We start from the raw sequence: 25,593 nt of genomic DNA, 5'->3' as shown, positions 1-25,593 counted from the left end.
ATTGAACATAGATTAAATTATTAGCTATCCAAATTTGCTGGCAAGACAAATAAGATCGTAAGAAGTTGAAGCCAGAGTAGGAGCAAAGATTTTTCCAAGGTCTCTGCAGCAGATTATCATATTGTGAGTTCTACGATAGTTGGGAATATTGGGTGAAGATGGGAGATGCTCTCATGTTTGAGTTGGTTTTCATTGCTCAGCTTTGACTCCTGCATACATATCCACTACTGGATAAGGGTCATTGAATCGTTTGCGAGACCACTTTCAGGAAAGGAAGTCGGGAGGAGGATTTTTAAAAAAAAACAAGTACTCTGAAAAGACTAGTAGGTTAACGGTTTTCAATATTATTGTTTGCAGGTGATTTTTGAAGCAGATGTATCTCTTGAGCAAGCTGGATATATTGCCATTGATGACATTCAGGTTTTGAGTTACCCATGTGGTAAGTGCTCATGAATTAAATTATGTTTCTTGTTTAAAGCACAGAAGTGTGAGGACTGAATTTTGATAGGTTTTTGCAAACTAGTGAAAAACTAGTTTGTATTTAAAATAAGCCTTTTGTAGGTTGTATCAGTACTCAGTTGCCAAATAACCAGTTTCAAACTTGATGTGAAATTGTTGTTGCTAGCCTCTCTATCCCACAATGATTTCCATCCATGCGTAAATACCAAAGGGGAGCTAATTTTCTCTTCCTGAATTTGTTCACTGATTATCCCATAGTTTCAAGAGTAAACAGCAAATCAACTCTGCCAGCTTTTCTCTTTGCTTTTGAGTGCAGTACTCTTGCACAAAACTTTCTTGCAGTCTAAGTCAAGCCTTTGCTATTTATGTAGGTCAGTCAGGAATGATGTCTGCTTACAACTTCATTCCTCCGAAGAATGAACTTGTTCCATTGTAAGCCGTCCTGAGATTAATTTCTGGTTTATAAATTGCAAGATTAACAATTATTATGATTGATGTCAACAGCAACAATAATCAAAAATACAAATATTAAAAATGTTTGGATTGAGTGCCTGTGTAATTTAACTCTATTACTCTGTTATATATCGATCTAAATTTAAATAACTTATTTTCATAACTTAAGGCATCTGAGAACTTTCAACTGTGTGAAGACAAGGACATTTTGTGAAGCAGCTGTGTACCTAGAACACAGATGATTAACTTCCAACTATGACCAAATTTCTTTACGCTAGCTTTGACTCTCCAGTCAATTGGGAGTTTTACCCCGCTTCCACTTTGCGAGGATATAATGATGTCCCACTTTGTTACATGGCACCTTGCCCTCGTGCAACTTGAATGCAGCTCGTATGCTCATGTCTGCACCAAGGCTGTAATGACTAACAATGATGGAACCCAAGCTTTCTGTCAGTGAGCAGGTGTTGGCTCAACAAATGCTGCTTTATAAAGCTGTCAGTGAATCCTTCCATCACTTTGCTGATGATTGAAGGAGACTGACAGGGCCAAAACCAGCTAGATTGGATTTATCCTGTTTTTGTCAGTATCATATATCTGGCCTATTTGCAACATTGTCTTGTAGTAAGGTGTTGTCAATTTACTGGAAATGTTGGTTACAGGTTTAGCTTGAGCAAGTTTTTTTTAAATGACTGCTGAGATACTAGCAGGACTATAACCTTAGCTGGAATAAATGCACTCTCCTATCTCTTAACAGCATATGGAGTGACCGAATTGACTTGAAGGTTGTGTAATGACCAAACTGGAAACAGTGCACTGATATGATCGTACCCTGATGTTCAACAAGCCATTGCAAAAAACGTTTTAAATTTCACTGCCGTAACAAGAGGGAGAAATATTAGGTTGAAATTGGGCAGTTTTTAAGGGGAACATCTGACCAGGAAATTTCCCCAGCTATTCATTACTGATATTTTGAACAAGCCATAAATAAGATGCACGTGGGAGTAGCTAAGGATAATTTCATTTTGGATTACAAAGGATGGCTTAAATTGTCTCTCCCAAGTTCTTTGGTTTTTAGCACAGATGATTTTCTATTTTCTGTAAAGCAATGGATATTGTTCACTTCTATAGCTGATCCACTGAACCCTTGTCTGTTCTTGTTAGAAATCTTGATTTTAAACTTTGTTGGGTTTCTTGTCTTTTAACTCTCACAGGCAAAGAGAATGGGTGGGGGGATGAGAGAGATGTTTTCATGAGCAGGCTCTGGCTACCTTGCACCTACAGATTTGCAGCAAACTGCAGTTCTGCAGCAGGCAATCATTTCTTAACTCAAAAGATTTTGGGTGCCACTCTGTCTCAAAGTATCTCTCTCACTAATTTGAAAAGTATTACTGTTTTACACAGCTAAAAACATGCGCCACTTGATGTTTCAAAGGGTCAAAACTCTACTGGTATTTCAACTACGCAGCAATCTGACTTGCATTTCATTTTCCAGTTCAACAAGAAAAATATATTACTGGCACCTATAACATTGGGGACCTTAGGAAGACACTGCAACAGTCTTGGCACTTCTTGCTGAAGATGAAAATATTTAAACCTTATGATTTGTACTGATGTGTTGGACTACTGCTGAAGATGATGATAATAGGACCTCTTTCTCTGACAAATGCATTCATGGCCAACCAATAGTCACAACTGACAAGTGTTTTATTCAGAAAACCTGCATGAACATATTAGAAAGATTGTAATAAGCTTAAAAAAGTTAAACATTGTCAAACCAAGTATTTGCAATCTTTTCTGGTGGGGGCAGGGGATATTTATGGTAATGGATATGGTATAGACTGACGAAGGCTGAAGTCACTTTATAAAAGGTTATCTGCAACTTTGGCATATGCACTCTGTACCACAGTCCACATGTTGCAAGATTGGGTTTTTGCTCTTCCAGAAAAGAGTTGCATGTGATTGTGCTTGAGTTGGTTTGATGGAAAAATAAGGATAATGTTCAAGCAACTTAAAGAATACACATTAGATTTATCTTGCAGGATTGCTATTGATAATGTTATCCGTATATTGCTGCAAATTCAAATAAAACGTCACAAACTTGTCAAAATGTTAATGTTTTACAGATAAATCACCACACTTTCTGCGACTCGGAGATGTGGAAGTAAATGCAGGACAAAATGCTACATTTCAGTGCATTGCAACAGGCAGGGATACTGCGAATAACAAACTATGGCTTCAGGTGAGATCTGGCAATACAGTATTCCTGTCTCTCTCTAACTCGTGTCAAAAACGGAAAGAGTTGTCATGATTTCTGCATTATGCTCACTTTATCAATCAATAAATCAACTGTGGTTAGCACTGCTGCCTCACAGCACCAGGGACCCGGGTTCGATTCCACCCTTGGGCGACTGTCTGTGTGGAGTTGCACATTGTCTCTGTGTCTCCTCCGGGTGCTCCGATTTCCTCCCACAATCCAAAGATGTGCAGGTCAGGTGAATTGGCCATCCTGAATTGCCCACAGTATTCAGGGATATGTAAGTTAGGTACGTTAGTTAGAGGTAAATATAGGATAATAAGATAGGGAAGTGGGCCTGGGTGGGTTACTCTTCGGAGGGTTGGTGTGGACTTGTTAGGCCAAAAGATCCTATGATTCAGAACATGTGATTATATTTTCACTTGGAAATTTTTTGTGGCTTAACAGAGTTTTAATATATTGTCTCCTGTTGCTATTTCTTATTTGTATGCGGACACCAACAGAATCTGCAATCTGGGATGTTGTTTAATAGACACAGCAAGTCACACTCGGAACATTACCCTAGAGAAACATTGTTTCACGGCTTGTAATGAGACTCAAATGACTGTTAGCTTCAAAAATCTAGAAGCAGAATCAATCATTGCTTTGGCAAATTACAACTGGAGGTGTGGTCATTGTCAAAGCTATCTAAAAAGCAATTGATAAAAACAATGGAACATATAATAGATGAAAATGTCACATCGATATGAAACATGCAGACAACTGATGCACGATTCATATGGGTGATTTAAAATGTGGGAAGTGTTTTTTTTTGTTTTATGTAAAGTAATAGGGATTGCTGCAGTCTTGATATTTCAGCATATTTAGAAAACAGTTGAAAATAAGAAATTTGTGTATGAAAAGCAGAACCCCAAAGGCTATTGTTTTAGGATTATTCGCTGAGCCAGGTCAAACTGACATAAAGTGAGGCAGATGAACATGTGGCTCCAAGATTATTGTGGGAGAAATGGGTTCCGGTTCGTGGGGTACTCGCACTTCTCCTAGGAAAAGTCGGGGCTATCCCTTGGGATGGTCTACACCTGAACCATGCTGAGATCAGTGTACTTGTGAAATGCATAACTAAGGAAGTAGAGAAGACATTAAACAAAATTGTCAAGGGAAGAGATCAAATGTAGAAAGATGTGTATATAAAATAGTCAGCATGGTAAAATGGAATTTGATGATTAGAGAATGGCAGGGACTGAGACAGATTTTAAAAAAGCACAGACTATGCTAGATATTACAAAAATAACCAAACGATTCTGCATCTGAATATGCGTGTAATGCATATCAAATTAAAGAAACTGATAATGCACATCAAAGTAAACAAATACATTCTGCTAGCCATTATGGAGAAATTTCTTCAGGATGATGAGAATTAGGGCCTGAGTATTGAAGGGTTGCTGAGATTTGAGAGGAATAGAAGGATAAAAGGTGGCAGGGATAGCACTCTTAATCAAGGATGATATTGGCATTATAATTGAAGATGACCTTTGTTCAAGAAGTTAGGATGTCAAATCAGTTTTGGTGAATGTGAGAAAGATCGGGGAAAGAAGTCACTCGTGAGATGGTCCACAGGCTTCCAAACAGCAACCACAATGTAGGGCAGAGTGTCCATGAAGAAATATTGTTTGCTTGAGATAATGGAGTGGCAATGCGGAACTTTAACCTAGATGTAATCTGGTAAATTCAGTAGTAGCTTGGATATTGGGTCCATAGAATGATTTCAAAATCGTTCATATTTGGCAAAATATCTCATCCTGGAACTTAGTAATATGTGATGTGACTGGATTAATTCAAGACCTTAGAATAAATGCACCTCGAAGTAGCAGTGACCACAAATCAATTGAACTTACAATTTAAAAGGAAAATTATTGGATCTCAGAGTAGTGTTTCGAATTTCAATAGGGGTAACTTTATGGATATGGAAACTGAATTAGCTGAAGTGAACTGGGATATTAAGTTGGGAGAGAAATTGAGAGGCACAGTGGCAAACATTTAAGGAGATATTTCAGAATACACCAACTAAATATATTCCCATCAGGGGAAGCAAAACTTTAAAGGCCAGACCTACCATAAAGTTAACTGGAGAAATTAGCAAAAGTAGCAAACTTTGGAAAAAGCATATAACTCAATACGTATGAGTGGGTGGTCAGATAATTGGTTAGAACATAAAGATTGGCAAAGACTATTCCAAAGGTTGAATAGGAAGATGAAATTAAGGCATCTGTGAATCAAGCTACAGAAGTTAAAATAGTTAATAAGTTTCTACAGGTGGTGAAAGAGGAAAGATGAAAGCCAAGTGAATATTGATCCTGTAGAGAGTGGAAATGGGAATTAGTAGGAAATAATATAAACATGGAAGATGAAACAAACAAATATTTTGCTTCTGTTTCACCATAGAAAAATATATACCAAGTATTTGCTGTAAATCAGGAAGGCGAATGGAGAGAAGAGTGTAATGTAAATGCAATTGATCAGGGAAGTGTTCTTAGCAAAATCACCATGTAACCAACCATCATGGGATGCTGCCTTTTTTTACTGTGAGGAATTGAAATTAAAAGTTATGTTTCACTTATACAGTTGAGGTCAAATTTAAATTATTATGTGCTGTACTGGTCTCCTTACTGAATGTAGCAATGTGGTTACAAAATTAACTGAGGAATAAGAAGCAGATTAATGGTTAATTGGTATTGTTCAGGCTGGAAGAAGGTTTGCAGTGAAGTTCTGCAGGGGTTGGAATTTGGATCCTTGCTTTTCCTGACCTATCAATGCTTCAGACAATTTGCAAGTTTGTAGCTGAGACAAAACATGGGAGTATGGTAAACTGAAGGGGACAGTGTAACCTTGTAAAGGACATTGACAAATTGGTGGAATGATGGATGGACACCAAAGGTAACCAGTGAGATTCAAAGCCGAGATGAGTGAGGTGATGCAGTTTGATGCAAAGAACATGGAGAAAAAAATTGATAATAAAGGGTACTATTCCAATGGATGTATAGGCAAAGAGAGACCTTGGTTTATATTTAAGTCATTAAAGGTGGTAGGACAGATAGAGTGAGTTGTTATTAAAGCTGAAAGTATTCCAGGCTCCATAATTAGTCTCACACACTGTAAGAGCAGGAGCTTAACCTGAAATTTTACACGATAATAGTTAGGCCCCAGCTGGAGTATTGCGCACAGTTCTGAATGCCATTCTGAGAACAATGTAAAATTCTTGGAAAGAATGCAAAAGAAATTTATAGAAATGGTTCCAAGGATGCGACAATTCGGTGATGATGAAAGATCAGCAAAATTGGGAATGTTAGGAAGAGGTGGGGAGAAGCTATTCCGACTCAAGAGGATTGAGAAACAGAGGGCACAGTTTTGCACAAGAAACAAATATGAAGAGAGAAAAAGCTTTTTTTGCAAAGAATAGTTGGGGTATGGAATGCAGTGTTTGGATGTTGATGGAGACATGTTCAGCTGACGTATTCAAGAAGGCACTGGATTACAGTTTAAATAGGAACAATATCCAGGGTTACAGTGAAAAAATTGGCACTAATTCAAAATACTGAGAGCGCCAGACATGATGCAAACACGAAGAGCCGACAACCTGTGATTCTGGATGCACATGTGAGGGAGAGGTTTCGAAGGATGCTTATCCAGCTCTTACCTGAAATGGGCAGGATGTCATGTGAGGATAGAATGAGCTCGTTTTCACTGGAGTTCCTGAGTGAGGATGACTCAGTTGAAGTGTGTAAGATACTGAATGGTCTTGACAAGGTGAAAGTGGAAAGGATGTTCCCTCTTTTGGATCAGTCCAGAAAAAGGAGCAGTGTTTGAAAATTAAAGGTTGCTCTTGTATGACAGAGGTGAGAAATGTTTTCCAAGGGTTGTACGAATTTAGAAATCTCTGCCACAAAAGCAGGGTTATTGAATATTTTTTAAGACAGGTGGACAGGTTTTTATTTGGAGGGAATCAAAGGTTATTGAGAATAGGTGGAAGTGAAAAATTTGGAATACAGACATATTACAAATGTATGTTGAACGACAGAGCATACTGCTCCTATTCTGTATGCTCATATCAAGACTTCGACAGGATTGAGGGAAGAAATAAATCCCATGATTGCTTTCAAATGGCACTATTTTGACATGGCGCTTGATAGAATACAATTGGTTTTATTTTTCTGATCCCATGGGATCAGGACTGTCAGTTGAGAAGAGAGGTTGAATATTGTTTTCCTGAGAATCATAGAATCATTACAGTGTAAAAGTAGGCCCTTTGGCCCAACAAGTTCATACTCACCCTCTGAGGAGTAACCCACCCAGACACATTCCCTGACCATATTACCCTATATTTATTCTGACTAATGCACTTCACCTACACATCCCTGAACACAATGGGGTAATTTAGATTTTAGATTTTTTTTTAGATTAGATTTACAGTGTGGAAACAGGCCCTTCGGCCCAACAAGTCCACACCGACCCGCCGAAGCGCAACCCACCCATACCCCTACCCCTAACCTAACACTACGGGCAATTTAGCTTGGCCAATTCACCTGACCCGCACATCTTTGTGACTGTGGGAGGAAACCGGAGCACCCGGAGGAAACCCACGCAGACACGAGGAGAATGTGCAACTCCGCACAGGCAGTCCGCCCAAGGCTGAAATCGAACGCGGGTCCTTGGTGCTAAGATGCAGCAGTGCTAACCAATGAGCTACCTAGAGTGAAAGGCTTAGAGGTGATTTGATTGATATATTCAAAGCCACAAGGGCTCTCGATAGGCTAGAGCAGTCGAAACTGTTCACACTTGTGGAAAAAATCGAGAACAAGAGATCGCAAGTAAAAGAAGCAAAGGCGACATGAGAAAAAACTTCGTCATCCACTTAAAGGTCTGGAAGGCCACTACCTTTGGTAGAGGCAGGTTCAATTGAAGCATCTAGAACATATCTAGACTATTATTAACATTTTAAAACAAGTCAGGGTTATGTACGAAGGTGGGAGAATGGCACCAATAAGTTGTTCATGCAGAGAACCAGTGCAGACACACGGGGCCATATGATGGCCTCCTCTCCCTGAACAATTCTGAAATTCTGTCTAATGAAAGCACTGATACACAGTTGGTACAATGGTATTTATTAGATTACTGATTTGAAAACATGATAACCTATAAATTGTTCAGTGATAGAACTCTCAGGAAAAATGTTTGCACTTTAGAGAAATGATTATGTCAGTAAGTAGAAAAATTAAGCCACCTAACTTGTCATGCTTTTATTTTAATGTTGATAAATCTTGACTGTCTGAACTAATATATATTAAATAATGTGCATTCACTCCCTTGCCCACCAATGCTGAAAAGCATGAGTGTGCACCATTGCAAGCTGCACTGCAGCAGCTCACCAACGCTCATTTGGCTCATTCCAAACATATGACCTCTAGTACCTGGAGAACAAGAGCAGGGAATGCATGGAAACAACATAATCTGTGAACATCCCTTCAAGCCATTGACAATTCTGACTTGAAATTATATCACCAATCCTTCACTCTCGCTGGGAGCAGTCCTGGAAATCCTTCCCTGACAGAACTGTGGGTGTACCTACTCCCCAGGGACTGCAGCAGTTCAAGAAGGCAGCTAAACACCGTTTTTTGAGGTGTTTAGGGTCAATTAGGGCTGGCCTACAAATGCTTACTGAACCAGTGACACCCACATCCCATGAGCAAATAATTTTTTAAAATGTTTGAAAACATGCTTACTCATTCAAGGTTTGTGTAAAGCCGGTTGCCGTGGTTGTGGGTATGTTCGCTGAGCTGCGAAGTTGATTTGCAGATGTTTTGTCTCGTGTCGAGGTGACATCTTCAGTGCTTTGGAGCCTCTTGTGAAGTGCTGTCGTATTGTGTCTTCTGGAATTTATTTGGTTCCATTCCTGCTCCTTCCGGTTGTGGTTGTTCGTTGTAGTGGCCTGTATATTGGGTCTAGGTCATTGTGCTCGAAGATAGAGTCCGTGGATAGTGCCATGCTTTGAGGAATTCTCTGGCTGTCCTTTGTTTGGCTTGTCTTATGATTGTTGTGTTGTCCCAAAAGAATTTGTGGTCCTTGTCATCTGTGTGTATGGCTACTCTGGACAGCCGGTTGTTGCGTTTAATGGCTAGTTGGTGCTCGTGGATTTGAATTCTTAGTTGTCTGCCTGTTGCCCTGTAGAGTGTTTTGTGCAGCAAAAGCTGATTTTAATATATCATTCTGTATTCTCAACTTCATAAATGGAGTCACTGAGCGCAAGAGCACAGATGTTAGATTGAACTTACTTTGGATGTTGGTTATACCACAACTGGGTGTATTGCATACAGTTTTGGGTGTCACACTTACAGGAGGGCTACGAATGTATTGGATACAATGCAAAAGCACTTTGCAAGGATGGTTCCAGAGGTTAGACATGAGGAAAGATTGGAGAAGTGGGACTGATGTCCTTGGGGAAGAGGAATCTAAGAGGAGATTTATATTTTTTTCAAGATCATGAAGAGATAAATAGTTTGGGAGAAATAGTTCCTGTTCTCAAATGGGTTGAAAACCAGAGGGGACATTCTTAAAGTGCTTTGCTAAAGAATCAAATCAGGTCTTCCTTTCACACAGCAAGTAGTTATAGTATGGAATGTCCTAACTGGTAGTGAGTGATGATGTGGAGGTGTCTGTGTTGAGCTGGGATGGACAAAATCAGAAAGCACACAAACACGAAATTATAGTCCAACAGGTTTATTTGAAATTGCAAGCTTTCAGAGCACAGCTCTGCTGTCAGGTCAGTTGACCGAAAGCTTGTGATTTCAAATAAACCTGTTGGATTATAATCTGGTGTCGTGTGATTTCTGACTTTGGAAGTGAGTAGAGGCAGGTTCAATTGAGATACTCAAAAGGGTATTAGATAATTGTTTCTATTGAAATAAAATGCAGAATTATCTGGAAAAGGCAGGACATTGGTATCGAGTAGAAATAGACAGCTAGCTGTTTCAGACATAGAGTCGAGTAGTAAATTTCTGTACTGTACCCAATTTCTCAGCATAGCAGCAGGTTCCTGATGTAACAAACTTGCATTAAGGCCTGTGATGACTTCTGATAGCTGTGTTTGAGATGCTATGCCAGGAGCAATGTTAACTTCATTGACTATTGAAAGACTGTTGCAGATGCCTATGATGTTAAAGGTGTGCCTTCTCTGGTGTATTTGATGGAATGTATTCTCGCACCATAATGTTGAGGAAATAGATTAAGGTATGGTCTACAATAAGATCGACTGTCGAAAAGTAAAATATAACTGGGAACCTAATGACTAACTTTAGGCAGTATTAAAAAAAAACTGTTCTCATCTGTTTTTTAATATAAATGTCAATTCAATAATTGAATTGCAACTTGTGTGCAGTTACAGCAGCTCAAGGGTGAAAGGATTTGTCTTTTGAACTTGCCTAGTAGGGTGTAAGTATTGCCAAGAGCTGTGTATTACTATAGTGGTTGAACTGATTGTGAACTCTTGGCGAGGGATGGTATTAATTCATTGCTGTGTGGTTGAATTAGCAGATGCTGTTTCAGATATCTTGATCTCATTGGACATTGTTTCGATTTTCAGAGTAAATTCTGACACACTAATATCCTCTGCAAATTGTGTCTTAATGGTAATGTTGCACAAAAACTTTCAGCCAATTTGTTGTGACATACTCTACAGTCTTTATCTGGCATTCACAATTTGGAATCAAAAACAGAGGTGCCAGAGATACAGTTGGATTTATAAGAAAAACAGAAACTCATTCGGTCAACAGCATCTGTGAAGACAGAAACTCTTAACCTTTTTAAATCCAGTATGACTTTAGTTTATGGAAGAAGAATGTCAAAGTATTTTGCTTATACTTGAAGATTGGATTTCTCATATTTTATGCAATTGGACCCTAATTGGGCATTTTGGGCACTGTAGGGTAGATAACCAGTGTTATAGTTTCAGAATAGCTTGGCTATTCAACCAGCTAACTCTGGTACAAATCTTTTCTGTCATAAAACTAGGGGTGTTGTCAGGGTCATCAACTTTGCAATGTCTTTTACTTTGTGTTTTGTTTTAGTAATGTACTAAATTGGCTGGACACTGACATGTGACTTCAGACCAACAGACATTTAGTTGACTCTTAATTGCCCTCATTCAGTTCATCAGTAATTACGGATAGGCTTTTAAATGTTGTCCTTGCGAGCGCCATAAATAGGGAATAAAGAAGGTGGAAAATAAATCACTACAAAATGCCTAACGTGGCATGGGTCCCCTGGCAAACTCGAGACAATACAAAAACATGAGAGCTTCACGATGTGGTGACATTTTTTGTCAAAAAACTAAAGTCCACTCATTGGAAGATGGCCTAATGGAAGCATAAGTAATCCAACAGTCCTCTTAGAGAGGCACCTCACCTAAAATGGTGTGTTTTTAAAAGAAAATGCCCCAAGCTGTCAATAACTGCATGTAATATCAATTTTAAATTTTTGGACAGATTTGGCATTTTGTATTATCTCTCATCATGCTACTTTGGCTGAAATGATTGTTCTTCAAAGCACTAAAAACCAAACTAACTTGTGCAATTTTATATTGGTCTAAATATAGTCACTTGGACTGATTGTCAAAAGATTGGAACAAAATTTCATTTATGACCCATATTCATTTTCTTTTAAAGTGGAAATGTCATGTAAACTTTACAGTCATTGATACAATGATTGGATCATATTGTGAGTGGGAACCAAATGAAAAATAACTAGGTATTTTTGCACCAAATAAAAAAAATTGGGGTGGGAAAGCAATAAAATATTATTTTCAGTTTCTTGCATGTGATGCTTATAAAATGTATTAAATAAACTTAGTAATGTGTCAACTGAATCTCCAATTATGTCCTCGGATATATTAAGAAATAGTCACATTTTCACTTTTGTACCCATCAGAGGCAGAATGGGGAAGACATACCAGTAACCCAGACAAAGAATATTAATCACAGGCGGTTTGCAGCATCCTTCAAATTGAAAGAAGTGCAAAGGAATGATCAAGATTTGTACCGTTGTGTGACACAGTCTGAAAGAGGCTCTGGTGTATCGAATTTTGCCAAGCTTATTGTTCGAGGTATTGTAACTTCAACTTTAAATTATCCCATGTGATGCACATCTTTGCTTCCTATGTGAATTATTTTCTTTTGATAAGTGTCATGTCGCAGGTTCTGTGGGTGATGTTTCTCAATTTCAAAAACTTACCAGCCATGGTGTATCTCAATGGCTTTGCCAGTTAAACACTGGGCAGCCAGTGGAATCCAAAGTCAAATATGTAGAACTGGCTGTCGAAAGTTTTTTTTTCAATTGGGAATTTCTGAATGTCCTTGAATGTTTGGTGTGCTGGCAAATCTTTCTTTGACCATTTGGGGAAGAAAATAATGGATCTGGTAATATGCTGTGAATTGTTGGTACTGTCCTTGGACATGGATGGGGCACTTACATAGAGTAAGATGAGGTATATGTGGGCTGGACTGATGGAATCTGGGCCTGGAGAACATTTTCGATCTCAAAGACAAGTATGCTTATTCCCAGAAAAGTATCAATTCTTGTGGAACTCGATCATCCTTTTCTCTGACTGCAGTGATTAGGTGTCCATATTTTAAGGTGTAGAGAACTGAGCAGGTGAAGTTCCCTCCCATTTGTCTTGCTGTATCCAACTTGGTCCAAACTGGAGGGCATCTATGTCTGAATTTCCAGCACTTGCCAAAGACTTTTTGTTACCTTCTCCTCTGACTCCCCTGACAACCCTCACCTCTGACTTCCTACTCAGCCCCAGCATGAAGTCAGCCATTTCTTAACTTTGCTCAGCAAAACAAATTTTAAACAAAATAGGAAGAAGTACTGCAAACAGATGACATAAGAAATACGGGAAGACAAAACAGCATGTTTAGCCCACTCTGCCATTCAGTGAGACCATGTTGCTCGTGGACTTCCACTTCCCAATCCAAACCTCCCATTCATTGATGACCAAAACATCATCTATCTTTATTCAATTGTAAAAATTGCTAGAAATTCCTAAAAAGTGAACCCTGCTGCTGAAGCTTTTCATCCTGCACTGATCAGAATAAATAGAAGGATACCCGTTTTTGAGCAGTTGTAACAATTTATATTAGAGTGCATTGAGGAAAACTTAACAAACAGTGAACTTCATAACAGATCTTGGAGGAACCTGTGTGGGAGAGCTCACAGCACAGGAACAGACAAGTGTACAGTTTTTAAGTGTGACCTTGCTGTAAACCTACAATAGTGAGTAAAGTGGATTCTTTTTTGATTATATGTTTTATTGAGCTCTGTCTCTTGATCAAAGTTTTTTTTTAAATATAAGCCATAACTATTAAGTTAGTCTGGAGCTGTGTTTTTTTTTAACAACAATAAGATGGTGCAATTTTCTGGGTCTGCAGATTGTGAAGGAGCAAAGATGGCTTTTGGTAGAATGTTATGCTGTTCTTGTTGGATGTAGGGGTCCAGAGAGAGTTGACATGTTGCTGAGGATTATGTCTGCAGGGAATGTCTTTGTCTGTGATTTCTGTTTAATGGATTGTCTGGAATGGCAGTTAGAGGGAGTGAGAAATTTACAAGAGCTCGGGGGAGTGGGGGGTTGGAGGGGGGTGTGTGATGGAAAGGAGAAAAGCCGCAGATACCGTCAGGTAGGTGGATTAATCCAGGGAAGGTCGGAGAGGTACACAGTTCAGGAGTCTTTTGTGGCAATCACCATTTCAAAGAAATATGCTGTTTTGGAAAATGTAGGGGGTATGGACTCTCAGGGGAATGTAGCACAAACAGCCAAGTTTCTGGTATCGGGACAGGCTGTAATGCAATGAGGGCTTTTTTGGGTTCCAAGTGATCAATTGTGATTGGGGGCTGTCTAACCAGAGGCACAGACAGACGTTTCTGTGGCAAGCAGTGAAAAATCAGAATGGTGTGTTGCCTCCCTGGTGCCAAGACCAAGGATGTCCCAGAGAGCGTGCAGAATGTTCTCAAAGGGGAGAGGGATCAGCAGGAGGTCATTGTACACATTGGAATCAACAAAATAGGAAGGGAAAAGGATGAGACTCTGAAGGGAGAATATAGAAAGTTAGGCAGGAATTTAAAAAGGAGGTCCTCAAGGTAGTAATACCTGGATTATTCCCGATGCTACAAGCTCGTGAGGGTAGGAATAAGATGATAGAGCAGATGAATGCATGGCTGGGGATCTGGTGCCATGGCAGAAGGGTTCATGTTTTTGGATAATTGCAATTTCTTCTGGGGTGGAAGTGATGTGTACAAGGTTGGGGAAAGAATGGGAGTGCGGGCGTGGGCGGGGTAGGACCCAGGGACATAGTGAGGAAAGCGATTAATCTGAGACTCGTACATTTGGGAAAAGGAGAGTCAAACTTTCAGTGCGGCAGGGACAAAACAGCGAGGAAGATAGAACTGATAAATTAACCTGTATTTACTTCATTACAAGAGGCCTAACAGAGATTGCAGGTGAACTCAGGTACATGGAGTGGGATATCATAGCAATTACAGAAACATGGCTCAGGAATGGACAGGACTGGCAGCTTAATGTTCTAGGATACAAATGCTACAGAAAGGGAGGCAAGAGAGGAGGGGGAGTGGCATTTTTGATAAGGAATAGCATTACTGCTGTACTTAGGATTTTCCTGGGAATACATCCAGCGATCTTTATGTGGGTGGAACTGAGAAATAAGGGATGATCACCTCATTGGATTGTGCTATAGATCCCCTAGTATTCAGCGGGAATTTGAGAAACAAATTTGAGGAGATCTCAGCTATCTGTAAGAATAATAGGGTGGTTATGGTAGGGAATTTTAACTTCCCAAACATAAACTAGGACTGCCATAGTGTTAAGGGTTTAGATGGAGAGGAATTTGTTAAGTGTGTACAAGAAAATTTTCTGATTCAGTACATGGATGTACCTACTAGAGAAGGTGCAAAACCTGACCTACTCATGGGAAATAAGGCAGGGCAGGTGACTGAGGTGTCAGTGGGGGAGTACTTTGGGGCCAGTGACCATAATGCTATTTGTTTTACAATAGTGATGGAAAGGCTGGTAGGTGTAGGGAATGCCAGATGGCTAAAGAAATTAAGGGTTTGGTTAAGCAAAGAAGGAAGCATATGACAGGTATAGACAGGAGAGATCGGGGGAATCCTCAGAAGAGTAGAAAGGCAGTAGAAGTATACTTAAGAGGGAAATCTGGAGGGCAAAAAAGGGACATAGTTTTGGCAAATAGGGTGAAGACGAATCAAGTGTTTTTATAAATATATTAAGGACAAAAGAGCAGTTAGGGAGACAATAGGGCCCCTCAAAGATCAGCAAGGCAACCTATGTGTGGAGCTGCAGGAGATGGGGAAGATACTAAATAAATATTTTGCATCAGTAATTACTGTGGAGAAGGACGTAGAAGATACAGAATGTGTGGAAATAGATAGTGATATTTTGAAAAATGTCCATATTACAGAAGAAGAGGTGCTGGATGTCTTGAAACATATAAAGGTGGGTAAATCCCCAGGACCTGATTACATGTACTCTAGAACTCTGTGGGAAGCTGAGGGAGTGATTGCTGGGCCTCTTGCTGAGTTATTTGTATCATTGATAGTCACAGGTGAGGTGCCGGAAGATTGGAGGTTGGCTGATGTGGTGCCACTATTTAAGAAGGGTGGTAAAGAAAATCCAGGGAACGATAGACCATCGGTGGTGGGCAGATTGTTGGAGGGAATCCTGAAGGACTGGATTTACATGTATTTGGAAAAGCAAGATCTGATTAAGGATAGTTAGCATAACTTTGTGCATGGGAGATCATGTCTCACGAGATTGAGGTTTTTTGAAGAAGTAAAAAAGGGTTGATGAGGGCAGAGCAGTAGATGTGATCTGTATGTACTTCAGTAAGGTGTTTGACAAGGTTCCTCATGGGGGACTGGTTAGAAAGTTTAGATCTCATGGAATACAGGGAGAACTAGCCATTTGGATACAGAACTGGCTCGAAGGCAGAGGGTGATGGTGGAGGATTGTTTTACCATACTGGAGGTCTGTATGGAATGCCACAAGGATTGATGCTGGGTCCACCACTTTTTGTCAATTTTATAAATGATTTGGATGTGAGCATAAGAGGCATAGTTAGTAAGTTTGCAGATGACACCAAAATTGGAGATGTAATGGACAGTGAAGGAGGTTACCTCAGAGTAGAACGAGATCTTGATCAGATGGGCCTATGTGCTGAGGAGTGGCAGGTGGTGTTTAATTTAGATAAATGTGAGGTGTTGCATTTTGGGAAGGCAAATCACGGCAGGACTTATACACTTAATGGTAAGGTCCTTGGGAGTGTTGCTGAACAAAGAGACCTTGGAGTGCAGGTTCATAGCTCCTTGAAAGTAGAGTCACAGGTAGATAGGACAGTGAAGAAGGCATTTGTTTTGCTTTCCTTTTTTGGTCAGAGAATTGACTGTAGGAGTTGGGGGGTCATGTTGCGGTTGTATAGGTCGTTAGTTAGGTCACTTTTGGAATATTGTGTGCAATCTTGGTCTCCTTCCTATTGGAAGGAAGTTTGTGATAATTCAAAGTGTTCCAAAAAAATTTACAAGGATGTTGCCAGGGTTGGAGGATTTGTGGTCTCGGGAGAGACTGAATAGGCTGGCGCTGTTTTCCCTGAAGTGGCTGAGAGTGTGGGGTGATCTTATAGCGGTTTACAAAATTATGAGGGACATGGATAGGAGAAATAAACAGTCTTCTCCCTGGAGTGAGGGAGTCCAGAACTAGAGGGCATAGACTTAACATGAGAGGAAAATTATAAAAGAGATGTAAGGAGTAACATTTTTGTGCAGAGGCTGGTGCGTGTATAGAATGAGCTGCCGGAGGAGGTGGTAGAGTGTGGTACAATTGCGGCATTTGAAAGGCATCTGTATGAGTATACGAATAGAAAGGGTTTAGAGGGATATGGGACTAGATTAGGTTGAGATATCTGGTTGGCATGGACAAGTTGGACTGCTGGATTCATTTTCTGGGCTGTACAACTCTATGACTCTTGGAGATAGTATGCTGATTGGCTGAGGTTTTGCCATGAAAAAAACAGTGGGGAGATATTTAGATTAGATTAGATTAGATTAGATTACCTACAGTGTGGAAACAGGCCCTTCGGCCCAACAAGTCCACACCAAGCCGCTGAAGCGCAACCCACCCATACCCCTTCACTTTCCCCTTCACCTAACACTACAGGCATGGCCAATTCACCTGACCGGCACATTTTTGGACTGTAGGAGGAAACCGGGGCACCTGGAGGAAACCCACACAGACACGGGGAGAATGTGCAAACTCCACACAGTCAGTCGCCTGAGGCGGAAATTGAATGCGGGTCTCCGGTGCTGTGAGGCAGCAGTGCTAACCACTGTGCCACCGTGCCGCTCGTTCTAACCCTGTAACTTCTGGCTAATTGAGAATTTATACAATTTGAACGTACTTTTATTTGTAGAGAACAGATTCTTGTGTATGAATGCAAGGTATTTCTAGCAAGTATAAGTTAACCACTTTGAGCTCAAGTGATTTTCTTAAATTGTTCATTAATATGGCTATTTATGCACTCAGTTTTGCTCTACCGTCACTTAACATAGAAACATGCTCTTCAGTCCAAATCGTTCATGCTGACAAGGTTTCCCAAACTGAACTAGTCCTATTTGCCTGTGTTTGGCCCATATCTCTCTCAATTGTTCCTATTCATGTACCTGTCCAAATAGCTTTTAAATGTTGCAATTGTAACTGCCTGTACCACTTCCACTGGCAACTCATTCCACACACACAACACCGTCTGTGTGAAAATGTTATCCCTCAGGTCTCTCTTAAATCTTTCCCTTCTCACTTCAAACCTATGCCACCTAGTTTTGGACTCACCTACCCTGGGAAAAAAATCTTGGCGATTCACCTTAACTATTTTATAAATCTCTAAAAGGTGACCCCCCTCCATCTCCAACTCTCCAGGGAAATAGATCCACCCTATCAAGCCTCTCCATATAACTCAAACTCTCCAGTCCCAGCAACAACTTTGTAATTTTTTTCCTGTACTCTTTCTAACTTAACAACATTCTTCCATATCATGGCGACCAGAACTGTATGCAATATTATAAACCTGGTCTCATCAATGTCTTGTTCAGCTGAAATATAATGTTCAAATTCCTATACTTAATGCTCTGACAATGAAGCTAAGTGTGCCAAACACTGCCTTCTCCTGTAAAGCCACTTTCAGGGAGCTATGAACCTACATCCCTCGATCCCCTTGTTGAATAACTCTCCCCAGGGCCCTGCCATTGACTAGCGATTGAGAAGGTTTATAGCTCAGGTTGATGATATGTATGTCAGTTAGCTCGCTGAGCTGGAAAGTTTGTTTTCAGACGTTTCCTCACCACACATGGTAACATCATCAGTGAAAGTTTCTGGTGAAGTGCTAGTGGTATGTCCAGCTCTGGTTTGTCTTACCAAAATGAAAATCTTGTGTTTACCTAAACTCCATCTGCCACTTCTCATCCATTGTCCCATCTCGTTGTACTCTTAAAAACCACCTTCACTGTCCACTATACCATCAATATTGGTGTCATCCTCAAACGTACTAACCATATACTCAGGGTAAAAAGTGAAGTCTGCAGATGCTGGAGGATCAGAGCTGAAAATGTGTTGCTGGTTAAAGCACAGCAGGTTAGGCAGCATCCAAGGAATAGGAAACTCGACGTTTCGGGCATAAGCCCTTCATCAGGAAACCATATACTCATCCAAATCATTGATATAAATGATGAATAACATAGGGCCCAGAACCAATTCTTGCGGGACACCACTGATTACAGGCCTCCAATCCGAATAACAACCTTCTACCATAACAATTGTTTCTCTTACTGTTCAACCAGTTTTATACCCTGTTGGCTGGCTCTCCCTGGATGCCATGTGATCTAATCTTACTAACCAGTCATGGGATTGCATCTAATCGTAGGCAGTACATTTGGATTTTGCAAGCAGGGGATTGATGACTGGTCTGTGTTCTGCCTGTTGTAATAAAAGTGGATTGACCAGAATATTTGGTTTACTTAGCTAATGGCTGGGATGTGTGACCTGTGTACCTGGTTTCTCACTGGCACTGAAATTAAGTTATGATATTGTGTGGTCTTTTTGCACTGACAGACCAAGTTCTTTGTTTTCAAACTGAACCCTATCTGTTGTGTTCAAGTCAGTTTTTGAAGACTTGAAGAATTTTAATGAGCCAGTCAGTGGAGTTATGAGTGTGAAGTGAGTTGTTGGGGATTTTGTGGAGAGGGTTGGAGCTTGTACTGTGTGGACGGGATTGAAGTGGGTGGGATGGTAAGTTTAGCTTTGCTCAATATATTGACCTGCGCCAGAAATTAACTGGGGACAGCAGAAGAGTTGAGCGTTAAGTGACTGTTGCAAAGCCATGAATTCACTATTTTTGGGAGGTATTTGGGCACTGCAAATCTGCCTGTCCGAGAATTGTTCTGGGCAATGACTTTGCATTTCTGTGGGTAAGAATTTCTAAAGGTTCCTGATGCACAGTAGTGGTGGACATCAGGATCCACTGTTGTTGGCACTGGATGATCCAGCTGAGATTGTCAAGTTGTTTATGATGATGTCTTTTAATATATTGTTTCTGATAGTTACACTATGGGTTCTCTCCAGTGCTAATTTTTTTTGTTCAGGTTGGATGTTGCTAATCATATCTCTAATTAAATTTATTACTGCAGTGATGCAAGTTCAAAGATTTTGTAAGAAGCAGAAATTGATATTACATGCAGAACTGCCTATCTGCATTGCATCAAACATCTGTGTTTATGCATGTGTTGTGCACCAATTATCACATAAATTGGATTTATGCCAGCTGTTTTGAAGATGCCGAATATTCAGAAAAATAAATTAATCCTACAAGATAAACTTGTTTCTTTTGTTACGAGAAATGCTAACACAACTGTAGTCAGAAATTGTTTTATAATGCTTACAAAATGACACATTCACTTAAAACATAGCTTTGGGTAATCCAAGATTGCATCCTAGACAACAAGCAATCATTGAGGTTGTCTTGTGAGCAACTGTAGAAGCAATTTATTTGCAGTTTTATTATGTCTGTTTCCCATGTCAGTAACATCTACCTCGGGGCACAGGGAGGCAACTTGCTTTTTGTCTTGGGGAAACCTAGTGAAATTATGCAGAGGACTACCCAGATTATATGATGCAATGAACTAATTTAAGTCTTTTAGACATAAAGTTGTTAATTCTGCAACAAATGTTGGAAAATGCTGCATAATCAAGTTTTTTTTTATTGTGTCTTGGTTGGTTTCCAACTGCACAGCTATATTAGTGCTCCTTGCTGATCTGAATAACTGTAAAATAAATCCTGTTAGTGTAGTGAAAAATAGCCTATGGCTAAGAAACCCTGGTGTTGAGACTAAGTTGAAAATTAACTGCACTGACAGGTCCGATATCTCAGTGGTGCTATAAAAGTGACATTCTGCTATACAGAGACAGAAGATGATAATTTTAAAAGAAATTTGGTTCCACTGATATGGATTGCATTTAATAAGAGGTGGCATAGTGTTGCCCATTGTCAAAGATGACCGAAGGGTAGTCCTTTATTAGTGAATTTTCCTCCTAACAGACAATGACAGGACATGCTTAAAGCAATTTTGCTTTTGTCTGTAACAAACAAAAAAAAATTGCTGTGACTCCCTGAATTCTGGAACATTGATCTTGAATGCTTGCTGCTGGAGGAAATAAAGACGAGATCAGGCGCAGTATACTTAGCCATAAGTTTTCTACTGAAAGCATATCATGTTGCGTTATGAAACCGTCTTGCTTTTGCTAAGTCTTGTTGCTATTAAAGTGTCTTTCAGGGCACACAACATTTTAGAAGTAATGTTTATGCTATCTTCCTTGCAGCTAGAGCAGTTGCATTCCACGATGCAATTGTACATCTTTAAATACAGATTGCCACCTTTTTGCAGTTGCTTACAGCAAAGCAAATTTTAATATCTTTACAAATGGGCACTAACGGCCAAAACTAAAGCCAGAAGCAGTTAAACTAAACAGATGGAGCATTTGTTGCCGGCAATATTCTGTTAAGGATCGTGCAAGAGAAGGAGATTACTTGCCCATGTCAAGTCCACACTGGTTCTTTCAAAGAACACTCCAATTAATCCCACTCTTCTCTCTTTCCCCATCTTTCTTTTTACTTTAAGTCTTTAACAATTTCCTAATGTTGGTTGCAAATACTATCCTATCAGTCAAAATATTCCAAATGCGAACCACTCCGGCTGTCTTAGTTCTTCCTAGTGTTAGCTCTGGTTTTTTTTAACCAGCATGTGCCCTTAGTCATAGACCCTTCAGCCATTGGAACCCTTTGCACTTCATTTACTTTATCTAAACCATTTATGATTTTAAATACTTCTGTCAAATCTTCTCCTTTTAGTCTTATCTGCTCAAAGGAGTACAACTGCAGCTTTTCTATTCTATCCACATAACCATAGTCTGTCATAAATATCACTCTTTAAAGCTTGGTCTTCCTAAAACATGCCATGCAGAATTGGCCACAATACTCTGCAATTTTCTGGGGTTTTTTTGTAGTCTGTGCCCTCATTTATCAAGCCCAGGATTGTGTACACTTAAGTAACTGCATTATTAATATGGAATGGCCTGACATCTGTATTCTTAAACCCCATTTCAAATTCTACAATTTAACGTGTATTGTCTCCCCATATTCTTTCTACTAAAATGTATCACCTGTCCCTTTGATGCTTTGAATCTCATCTGTCATGTGGTCACCCATTCCATCAGTCAATCTGTGTCTTGTTTATGTTTTTTGCTGTCTTCCCCTTTATTATTATGCTTTCAAATTTTGAGTCCTCTGCAAGTTAGAGAATTATGCTTGTACCCGCCATGTCCAAATTATCAAGATGCACCAGAAATAGAAGTGATTCCCCTTATGAACTCTTAAATGTTCTTTGGTATACTTCCCAAAAAAGATGATATTTTTCCATAAGAGCAAGGAGCAGGAGTAGGCAATTCAGCCTGTCTTGTCTACTCTGCCATTTAATATTGTCATAGCTAATCTCATCTCTGTCTCAACTCCACTTGCACACCCACTTTTCATAACCCTTTAACCCATTACTAATTAATAAATCTGTCTATCTGCTCCTCAAATTTACTCGATGTCCCAGCAACTACCACAATCTGGAGTGGCGGATTCCACAGATGCACAACCCTTTGAGAAAAGTAATTTCTCCTCATATATCTGTTTTAGATCTGCTACTCCTTAACTGTTTCTTCTGTGTTTTGGATGTTATCACTCTGTGGCACCATGCTCTTTTAAGTTTTTGAGGACAAGTTTTAAAAAAATGGTAGAGAGCAAAATTGTGGCACCCAAAGTCAATCCAAGGAGGTGGGAGGAAAGGAAAAATTGAAGCAAAACATGATACAATGCTATGAAATAGAGTGTGTAACTTGCAGAAAAGAAAATAGTCAATTAGAGCACTGAGGGAGGGAGAGAGCAAACCAGGAAAATAGTGCAGAAATGAATCAGGAAACACAGAAAAGAATTGGAAAAGATAGAAATAAAGGAAAGTTGAAGAGCTAAAGGAGAAAGGAAGAGACCAATTAAGGGATGACAAGGAAGTAAATAAGATAAATAGGATGGAACCAATTTTTGTACGTATTCTAAATTGAAGGAGCTTTGTTTACAAATATCCCGTATGAGCTTCTATAGTATAAAGCAAGGGCGGAAGAAAAAACAATTGGTGTGAGTGGTGCTAGAAACTGGAAGTGTTACAGTTCGTCAAATGATAAGTTTCCTTGATTAAATAAAATAGATGAGATTTGGGAACAGTTTGCTACAGTGGAAACACAACTTTAGAACTTCATGCAGACTGCAAGTAATGCCCTATTTTTCCAGTGTTATGGACTAGACGCCCTCTAAAATATTTTGAAGGTAACCTAAATATAACTTTTCTTATTTTAAAGGTAGATGTGAAATGCTGTGTTCCAGATGCAATGTGACTGGTCAACCTACTTGATATTAAGCAAAACACAATTTATTGAAATGCTATAATTCATGTACAAACAAAAGGAAGAGGAATTCAGAGTAACAACAATTGGAAAATTTAACTGAATAATGGATACAGTAACTGCTACTAATTGTTCCAACATAGTAACATCCCATAAACACGCACTTGGCAAAAGGACAAATTCAGACAGATTCTCACATGCAGTTCTCCAATCCAGAAGGAGAAAAAAGAGAAAATTCAGAGAAAACAGCAGCCAAGAGACATTGACTGCAGCTTCCAATACTTTTGAGACCCCAAAGCCTTCTGCTTAAAGCTAAACCTAAAAATGTTTTTAAAAGCTAGAAAGTCTGAGAGAGCCGGCCACCCCCAGGCTGCTTCCGTTGTTTCAACTTTTTTTTTAACCAAGTTCCATAGTCCCTCTAATTGTTTACTTGCTTAGAGATAACTTGGCACCTTTGTCTTACAACTCCTCTTCAAAAGAAAGGAACAAAATAGCATCTTAAAGTGACAGCATCATCACAGCAGCATGCTGAAATGTCAGGAGGCTGTATTTGTTTGAATAAAGGACCCTCTGTGTTATTGGTCATTTAATATTGCTGTGCACCTAATTTGATGAATGTATTGAACCTTGTCAAGCAAGACACTTGTAAAAGTGATCAATTTTTCATTCCGTTACAAAGGAACTCAACTGGGTAAGATCCAAGATGAAGACTGAATTATACACTAATTCATACACCCCTGAACCTTTTGATTTCATGGGATGTGACATTTTTTGGCTTTGAAAGCAACTCTATTGCTAATTTTCATCAGCTGAGATTGAGCTGCAGTGATAGTCTCTGAACATCCATTATCTGATACAGGATGAAAGAAACACTTAGATCACATCCATTACAGGGTGGTGTCAGATTACAGTCCACATAGACTGTCTGAGGTTAAACTGGAATGAAAGTTTCATTGTGAAAATATAGAAGGCATTAATCTCCAGTTGAAATTAAGCATTTAATTAAAACTCCATCAAACAGATATATTTGTTGGGTTAAACTGAAGAAGCAATTTGTCAGTGTAAGGTTGTGGCTTGTTAAGAACCAGTGTCCATCATGTGGATGAGCTTTAAAAAAGTTACATTACAAGGACGTTTGTTTAGTGTCTAACCAACTATTAGACTCAGGATTGAGTGAATTTATAGCAACGTTTCTCCAATCCATCTACTCCTTGATGACACACTGGTGACAATTTATTGGTAAGAATGAAAACAGTACCTTCCATTTTAATTTAAGGATCCCACAACCCCAAGGCATCTCCAAGTATTCCATAGCTAACTAATTGTTATAATGTACAGTAGTTTCCTCCCACTTCTGTACCCATGGTGGATACATTCCAAGGCCTACCACGGAAACCCCAAACTGTGGATTGTCATGAACTCATTGATTTAAATGGGAAATTTGCCTTCACAGCAGCTCCCGATCTCTGGCCCTGGACCGTTCCCTGTAATATGTTTGGGCTGCGGTAAACCATGGGTAACTGAAACTATGATAAACGCACCCACAGGTATGGCAGTTGGCCTGTAGTCACTATTGTTAGATAAACAGGGATAACAATTGCTTTGTATGTAACGTGGCTGGCAATCAAATGTACGATAAATGATCACATGAAAAGTCAACATTGATAACACAATGGCAAAACTATTTTTGTGTTTCAAATATTTTGCATCTCTAGAGCTCTGTTTAATGGGTAAGACAGCACCTCCAACTGAATTTTTCTCTGAGCTGCAATTAACTGGAGAATTAAATGATACCTCCCTCTCTTTCACAATAATAGAAATTGCTGGAAAAGCTCAGCAATTCTGTCAACATCTGTGGAGAGAAATCAAATTGATGTTTCTGGTCGTGACTTTTCCTTAGAACTTTAGTTGTATTCTTGCCGGTCACCAGATATTTCAAAGGCTGTCATTGTTTTAAAAGATGTTCAAAGACCTCAATATGTAAATTCTGCAAGAAAACTAAAAAAAAGGTGGGAATATTTAGCTATTCAACATGAACTGAATAACCTGGATCCTTAACTCTGTTATTCTCCATAGGTGCTGTCCGACCTCATGAATGTTTCCGGCCTTTTCTGCTTTCTTATAGAATTTCAGCCTTTTCTGTCTGTCTCTGAGGCTTCCAGCTTTCATATTCTTGACTCTTAATATAACGGGATTCATTGGGAATGGTCACTTTATGGATGAGCATAGGGAATGGCTGGATTTTATCGTTTCGATTGTGATTTCCCATGGGTCTGATCAGTGAATTAGTGAGTATGTTAATTCTTTG

General features: G+C 39.5%; 1 protein-coding gene across 2 annotated transcripts in view; it reads left to right on the top strand.

Moving 5' to 3' along the window:
* The window catches only part of ptprk (protein tyrosine phosphatase receptor type K), a 610,797-nt gene that overhangs the window by 220,879 nt on the left and 364,325 nt on the right, over positions 1-25,593 (top strand). For both annotated transcript variants that reach the window (XM_060851099.1, XM_060851091.1), the window contains exons 4-6: positions 358-439; positions 3,036-3,151; positions 12,143-12,317. In XM_060851099.1, the coding sequence (XP_060707082.1) occupies positions 358-439; positions 3,036-3,151; positions 12,143-12,317 (373 nt within the window). The remainder of the gene's footprint in view (positions 1-357; positions 440-3,035; positions 3,152-12,142; positions 12,318-25,593) is intronic.

The sequence above is a fragment of the Hemiscyllium ocellatum genome, chromosome 3 (assembly GCF_020745735.1).
Source record: "Hemiscyllium ocellatum isolate sHemOce1 chromosome 3, sHemOce1.pat.X.cur, whole genome shotgun sequence".
Taxonomy (NCBI): domain Eukaryota; kingdom Metazoa; phylum Chordata; class Chondrichthyes; order Orectolobiformes; family Hemiscylliidae; genus Hemiscyllium; species Hemiscyllium ocellatum.
The sequence above is the reverse complement of the archived record's forward strand: the minus strand, read 5'-3'. Positions and strand labels throughout refer to the sequence as shown.